Source organism: Cryptomeria japonica, chromosome 1 (genome assembly GCF_030272615.1).
Source record: "Cryptomeria japonica chromosome 1, Sugi_1.0, whole genome shotgun sequence".
NCBI lineage: Eukaryota > Viridiplantae > Streptophyta > Pinopsida > Cupressales > Cupressaceae > Cryptomeria > Cryptomeria japonica.
In genome coordinates, this window is record NC_081405.1 from 657485272 (window position 1) to 657493287 (window position 8016).

At 37.0% G+C, this 8016-nt stretch overlaps 1 protein-coding gene across 4 annotated transcripts; it reads right to left on the bottom strand.

The window, feature by feature from the left end:
- Positions 1-381: 381 nt before the first annotated feature.
- LOC131050498 (probable protein phosphatase 2C 66) lies at positions 382-7328 on the bottom strand. 4 transcript variants are annotated; one of them, XR_009106964.2, is made up of 6 exons: positions 5304-7328; positions 3968-4345; positions 3682-3799; positions 2438-2661; positions 1085-2341; positions 382-885 (listed from the first exon to the last, which is right to left on the bottom strand). XR_009106964.2 is itself a non-coding variant. In XM_057984688.2 (5 exons), the coding sequence occupies exons 1-5, from the start codon at positions 5553-5555 to the stop codon at positions 1760-1762; spliced, it is 1554 nt and encodes a 517-aa protein (XP_057840671.1). In that variant the 5' UTR covers positions 5556-7328; the 3' UTR covers positions 1002-1759. The 4 variants fall into 4 exon arrangements, 2 of the variants coding, with proteins under 2 accessions (XP_057840671.1, XP_057840672.1); XR_009106963.2 differs by having other exon boundaries at positions 382-949; XM_057984688.2 differs by lacking the exon at positions 382-885 and having other exon boundaries at positions 1002-2341.
- Between the last annotated feature and the right edge of the window lie 688 nt (positions 7329-8016).

Genomic DNA, 8016 nt, shown 5'->3' on the forward strand with positions numbered 1-8016 from the left:
TACTAAGTTCAGTCGATTTTTGTTTTGTTTTGATTTTATATTTTCCATAGACATTCTTATGGTAGCTATATCATTTGAACTCACTCTTATGCCAAAACATGGATTATAATCCTTCAAGTGATAATATACTACTTGCCATAGATTGTGTTCACGGAAGATTTTAGAGCAAATATTTGAGGAGGATACTTTTATGAATATGGGTACTCTTTGACTTCTATGCCTGCATATAATTTATGACAACAACAAAAGGGCCCACTACACACAACTTCAAACAATCATCATTACAGAGGCAAATCAATTTCTAATATAGCGCCAAGGCCATCTGACACATCCATAAAACTGGTCACAAGACAGGTCAGACGATATAGATCCACAACAGCATTGATTAGCAAATCAGCTGATCTATTGCACGCAAAAAAGAAATGAATGAAAAACATCTCAGTGAAGTTATTAGACACCGAGGGAAAGGATAATAAACACAATACAAAAGCCAACTTAGAAATTACTATTTTTTTTTAAAATTCATTGGTTGAGGCATTTCGTCAAGCTCTCTTTCCTCTCACAGCTGTATGCTCCATGTTTATTGTTTGCAAAATTTAATGTGTAAATGGCAATCTGTTTGTGAAATGCTTGCTCTATTACACCAATGGGTTGTCTAATTTGGCAATGAAATTAAAGGACATTTGAAAATGCCACTTGTATCATTGTTGGGTACAACCATCATAATACGGGAATGGACTGCTATATTATCCAATTCTTCCTTATCAAGCCTCCTTCATGCATAAAGATGCTGCATCTTCAGCATCCATCTTACTTAGCTATTGAAAAAATAATATCCATTTGATTCTGACTCTTAAGACAGTTGAAGGCACCCCAGATCAAGTTCTGATTAAAAGACACAAAAACATATCCCAGTAAAGTGCATAATATGAAGGCTGCAGTTATCCTTCTGTCAAAATGTGGGGCACAAAAAATACACAAAAATCAGAAGATAAAGCAACTAAACATAAAGCCATTTCTTTTATTCTCAAGTTCAATTTCAAAAAGTTCATGACAAGACATTATAAAGCAAATCCACAAGTACCATGGAAGAACTTCGGATATGAACAGAACAGATCTGGAACCATCACCAACAAATCCTTCCAGCAAGGTATAGAAAGACGTAATCTTCGTATCCACCAACCTCTGAGACCAGAACTTCCAGAACTTCGCACACAACAGAGTACAAGACAGCCACAAAATTATGGCCTGGATTGCCTTGAAAAAAACTTTCAACCAGAAAAGGCTTGCAAATGAACCTCTTTAAATTCCTTTCCATAAAGCCTGTCTGAAAGTGTTTGAATCTGGTAAGAATTTAAATATGGGTCCAGCAGGTGATATAATATTTTCTGCATCCGAAGGTCAGGACTGAAATAACATTTTCTAATGTCCACTCTTCCATGATTAAGTTGCATCTGAAAAACACTAATCCATACAGTGAAATAGCTTATTGAAGCACCCACCCTTTCTTGTTACTCCTCAATAGTAATGCAAGAAACCTAGAACCTAAATATACAAGGCTATGCAATTATTTTTTTCAGCAGACTTTCTTATAGTAAATGGTGAACTACTTAGTAACAGAATTAGTTACAAGAATCACCGTCAGATATCATTCTTTTGAAACAGATCCTCTGCATCCAAAAAAAGGTAAAAATATGGTAAAAAAACTGACAAATGGCACTCAGCGAAACTCTAAAATATGGTACTGATCTAAGTGGACTCAAAACCACTTCCTCAGTCCTCCAGCCTTTTTGTCTCCTGTTAAAAACCTTGGAAGATTAAGCAGAGAATTTACTCTTGTAACCCCTTCAAGTGCAGAATATTCCTCATCCTCAGCTGTAGAAATACACTCAGCAAGGCTTCTCTTGGATGGATTTCTATCTGGACAATTTAGTTCACTGGAATTATCTTCTTTCTGTAACTTTTGAGATGCATCACATAGTTCATTTCCAGTCCTCAATGTGTTTAAACGCCCTAGTGAAGGACCATTTGCCTGTCCATCTACAACAGATTCATCCTTCTTTTCTGACCTTTCCTGCGAAACTTCTTGTAACGAGATCACCTCCTTTGGCACTTGCTGAATACCAGTGTCCTGTCCCTGTACAGTAGTTGATTTTGATTCAGATGGCAAAGAATTATCTAGGAAGAGACAGATCACTGCACAATCATCCACCTTAGAGGTTGGATATTTCCAATGCCATGCTCGGACAGCATAATCCACCAAAGCTTTGGCTGCAGTCGTTCGAGAGGGTGCTGATGCCACAATGTCCACAACCTCTTTGTTAGAGAGCACGTCCCAGATCTGCAAAACAGTAAGATTGAAATATCATTCTTTACAATATTTAGACACTCAAGCATCAGTATCAACGAATTTCCTACAAGGAGGATCTTAGCATACCCCATCTGTAGCCAGTACAACAAACTCATCTCTCTCAGTGAGGCAATGGTAAGAAACATCTGGTACAGCAATGAGACCGAAGTCCTTAAGACAGAAGTCACCAAAAGCTCTAGCCATAGCTAGCCCAGGGGAGTCATTATTAGGCAGCCAAACACGTGCCACCTCAGGCTCATCATGCAATGCAAAAACTCGCCCTTTGCATTGTCGAATCCTTTCAGCTTCCCCTGATCAAATGGAAAACCGGGATCAGGTTTTGGTGGACAGAAGAAAAATCCATGTCTAGCTAAAAGAATCTTCGTAATCACTGGTAGTGCACTGAAAAATTAGCTCCCAAATGGATCCTGTTTATAAGGATTTGTTGAGCTCTAAAAGAAAACATGTTAAACCCCCCTTTTTAATATTTGATAATGTTTTATAAATATGCCTCAAACGAGCATCCAAGACAACCTGAGAGACTTAGCTTCTTGCAAGTAATATATTAGCTCCTCATGAGGATTAACAATTAGGTAATTACTTTGATATTACCACTAGAAGTGAACAATGGAAGACCAAAAGTGATCCCTTAGAATTTTACATTAGATGTAACTTAAGAAATTTGAATCTGGGTCTCCACTACGAGAACCCTTTTAACCAATTGAGCTCAACCCCATGGACTGTAAAACCCAATTAGAAAAGGACAGTGCACTTATAGACCAAGATTCCAAATGCATGGAGTTGCCAAAATCACATTTAACAAAGGAATTATGGCCCATAAAAAATTGCACAAGGAATTCTAAAACTGCTGTGCTTAGTCAAATTGGGTCAACTCAAATATAGTATCGTTTGGTGCATTGTATACAAAGTGAACAGGTTTAATCATATGAAAGTATCATGCCTTTTACGCCTTCTCAGAACATTTACATGATTTGCCTAAACATTTGAGTATAAGTCATTGCAACCTTTGCCTGCAAAATTTTAAATCATTCTGCCAGACAGAAAAAGTTCAAGATAAAAACGCTTCAATATGAAAAAAACGGAAAGTAACTGTGTAGTTTTAACAGAATATGTATTTGTATAGAAAGATACAGAAAAGGTCGAGAGAAGAAACAAAACAAAATAAGCCTTTTGTTTTTAGTTTTAAGCTTTTCTTTCTAGTAATCTGAGAAAGGAAAGAATGTAGACAACTTTGCAATATAGAGTATAAATACAGTAAGCATGGAATATAAAAACTACTTCTACGTTTGAGAGGCAAACATGAAACATACTTGGGAGATTTGGTTTCAAATCCACCGTCAACTGCACTGCGGCCAAAGAATTGTCTTGATCTCTTGTACCCAAAACTGCTCTCGAATCTCCAACATTACCAATAACCAAGTCTTGTCCCTGATCCCAACATATAATGCAAGTTATTAGAAAAATAGCTACCCGAGGAACAAGATTCTACTTTCTACTTAGTCTCTGAGGCTGATAATAAGAGATCAGAGCTCGTGGAGAAAAACCTTTCTCAGCTAGTCTCGTTTTAAGTACTACATTATTTTTATTCTTATGTACCTGTTTCACCAAAGTTACAGCAGTAGTCCCACTACAAAAGCAATCAATTGTAGGATGCAACCTCAACTCCTTATCCATTACTTTAAATGCTTTCAAAAACAACTCTTTCAAAGTTGAAAAAATCTCTGGTCCTTTCTCCCTCTCTTCAGCATCTGCTAGCTCCCTCCATTCATCATCCATAGTCGAGTCCTCAGAATTTATGCTTCCCACTGTAACGTTAACTTCTTTTAAGCTACTATCATCTCTGCCTTCTGTTTCCCATTGAGACCACAGCTTTGATGGTAGTGAGTCCCTCACCCTTTTTGCTACTAGATGGCCAAATGGACCGTGCCCATCAAATACTCCACAGAAAACTGTGTCCTTTCTAGAACAAAAATCCTGCATATCAAGACGATGGATGTCACGAGTTCAATTATTTGAATTTATTAGCTTGTTCTTCAGGATAGTTGCCATGTCATTCAGCCTTGTGTGTTTGTCAGTAGGACTCAAGGATTTGTGAGATAATTATGCATGCATGTATTTGGTAAGCAAAGCTAACAGACATGTAATTGGATATCAAACTTGCAAAAACCGACACTCTTGTAGATCTAGTTTAAAATTTTCTAAACACCACACCACTATAATCTGATTTACCTTTCAATGCAATCTTGTGTTAGGTTTGTTGTATAACATTCATATTGTTTGGATAATAATAGTAGGAAGCACCCAACACATTTGCAAAATAATCAAAGATGTCCATCCAGTATCCAATTCATCAAATATCAATGATATCAACCAGGCTGCTGGCTAGTGTCGAGTTACTGGACTTATAAATCACTCATTTAAGTCACTAGGATAATAGATTGAATAGATATCCAGTAATGATGCTACCTGGTAGAAAGTTTGTTTGCAAATCCAAAACAAACTGATCCAATCAAGGCATATACCTATTCACAATTGACATGAACAACTGCCAGGTAATATTAATTATTTAAAGAAAAAAACAGTAGGTTTGTTGCTGGAGATCAGTCTCATCCACAAGCAAACATTTTTTATGTTAGTCATGCTTCAAATGATGACATCAATTGTGGATTGGATTAAAGCAGAAAGTATGAGATATTGGAATCATTTTGATAGATATACAAAGCATTCCAATCATCCACATGATTTGCAAATCAGTCAGCTGTATCACTGCAGCCTTCGTCATGAGTCAAACTACTAAACCTTATAAATCTAAGTCAGCCTGAACTTTATAATGAAGCATGCACCATATCATGTATCGCATGAAAAACAGCTAATTGATCATTTCCATCTCTACTGGCAGAAAAGAGAGAGCAGAGTCCTAGACACTACATACCTCCCAGACAAGCATGGCATCTTGGTTGGTTCCCTTTCTTCCTTGCTGCGTGAACATACAAGCGACACTGCTGGAACCATTTGAAAACATCCTCCCAGGAATCTTGCTAACATGCTCATCTAATTTTGCTTGATTTGTCTGGGATGTCGTCTTCCTCTTGTTCTTCCTCGACCTCATCCTTGCCGAAGATGAGGAGGCAGACCGAGGAAGAGCGTTGAAACTACTTCCATCTGTTGATAAACAGGACCCCATCCTAAGGGCCCTGATGATACTGAATATGCACTCCAGACCAACCACACTTAAGAACCCACTCAAGAACTATAATTAAAAGATGAAGAAGAACCCTAGTCCTGGATAGGCAACCAAAATCTTCCACAAATTATGTCTTGGGAGCCTTGATTCAAAGGTGAATGAAGATATCTAAAAGCCCCTAATGATACTATATATGCACTGCAGTCCAACCAGACTTAAAAATCCACACCAGAAAGAAAACAAAATTTAGATCAATGGGCAACCCTTGGCAAGAGTGTCTAGGGATTCTTAGTTCAAACTTTAATGAAATGATAGAATTCAAGGCCTAAAGGAAAGACCTATGGAACACAGATCCACACACCGAGGAACATATTTTCAACTAAAATTTTACTGATCATTTAGCCAATCATAATCATCATCCTTCATAAAATCAAACAGGGACATATGGCTGAATGCTTCATTCTTCAGGATACTTAATTAAGGAGGCACCTCTCTATGGAAGGCGAAGATGCAGTAGAGAAATGGCCTGTTTGGTGCTCAAAACATAGACGGTCATAAATAAACAGGCTGTTTTAAGTCTTTTTCTGAAAGAATCGCAGCCCTTCATAAAATATCAGAAAGGGAAATAAGGATATTACATCCTTTTAAAGGCATATCTTTGAGAAAGAGATTAGCAGATTGGCTTAATCAAATTACCCGATTTAGGTCTTTCTTTTTAACACTCCCGAATTTCAGAAAATCAAACAGCAACACAGGGATACATATGTCCTGTCAAGGGTATCTTTTAAGAGGGAAATTAGCAAGATGGAAATTTGCAAATTGCCTTACTTATTTTTTTGACACAAACCTAATCTTTCCTGAAAATCAAACAGGCCCACAAGGTTGAATGTATTATCTTAGAGGATGAGATAACGATCTGGACATATGAAAACGCCCTTTCGCGTGCCATAAAATAGATTCGCATATGCAAATAGCCTTCTAGGTGTAGCAAAATAGACCGTTACTAGATGTACTAACCCTAGAAAAAAGTCCCTTGTAGAGGGACCATGTTCTCAAACAGCAGATACTGCAAATGGGCCTGACTTTGTCCTTAAGTAAAATCCATACAGGACCAAATTGCCATCGCTAGCAGAGTCTGGTCTCAATACCTTTCCATTATACAAACTAGACAGCACCGGTCCACCAAAATTTCTGACCTCATATGAGAAAGAGCCCTCCAAATTTGAAAAACAAATAATAGATGTGGATTGCTCAAAGATTTATGTAAAATGGGTATCAATTTATCCAAATGGGTTTTCCTAACCTTGTTGATTTCGATCCCAAAAGCAAAGTGTTTCCTAGGCCTTATCTCGAAAAACTAAAGAATTTAAGGCCTAAAACCATGGAAAAACTATTAAATTCGATAACACACACGGATGGGGTCACCAGCTGAGTCAGATTACTCATCACGAAATTCAATGGACTGTCTGATCTCACGAACTTCTCGACCATTTCTGTATACCCAGCACGATTTACTTGCCTTGTTGCCTCAATCTGCAGTGTCCCCCCATTAGAGTAATGATAATGTCTATTTTCCTGACATTTAAAGCAAGTTAACCTTTACTAACATAGGCTGTAGAAGCCTTAAAATACAGCATAACTACCCTTTAAGATAATAATGCAGTCCAACCAATTGCTTCAGATCTCCATGGTAATAGATTGGGGTGTTTGTGATATCTATTCGTATTCTGGTGTTTTTACTTTTCACTAACTGAACGGCCTGATTTTGTTTTTAATTTTCTAGTGTTTTAGTTTGCATACTCTGCAAAAGACATTTTCTTTTGTTTTATGCCAAGTTCAAGGGCCAGTAGGATACTTGTGGGACAAAAAATCATCTATGATAACTATGAAAAAGTTGACAATACCACACTCCAAGTGAACTCTGCAATTATTTTTAATTTTATATATGCTAGTTTGTCTCTTTCACTTAATAAAAGGAGTTGGTCTAATTAATAAGTTAATTATATGCTTCTTATGTATAGGGTTTGACTAATACTAGTTTTTATGTGGGTTTTGTCAAAGTTTAGTAGTTAGGGAATAATTGAATTTTATTAATATTAGACAGATTACAATGAACAAGCATACATTTGAACTAAAGATTTCTACATCTAAATTATAAGCCTTCTTTGACTTCTTTATATAAAGGATAACAATGAATAAGCATACATCTAAAGTGTAAGTTTTCTACATCTAAACTATAATCCTTCTTTGGCTTCTTTATATAACGAAGTACAATGAATAAGCATACATCTAAACTAGAAGCTTTCTACATCTAAACTATAAGCCTTCTTCGGCTAAGTAGCCCCTAAGCCATGTGCAGGGTTAGTCAAATTCACCCAGGGGTCGAACCCAGCCCCAATGTGCCTTCGGTCGTTTGAACCTTGGTGGATAGCTTTCTATATCTCATACGATTATCCTCGCC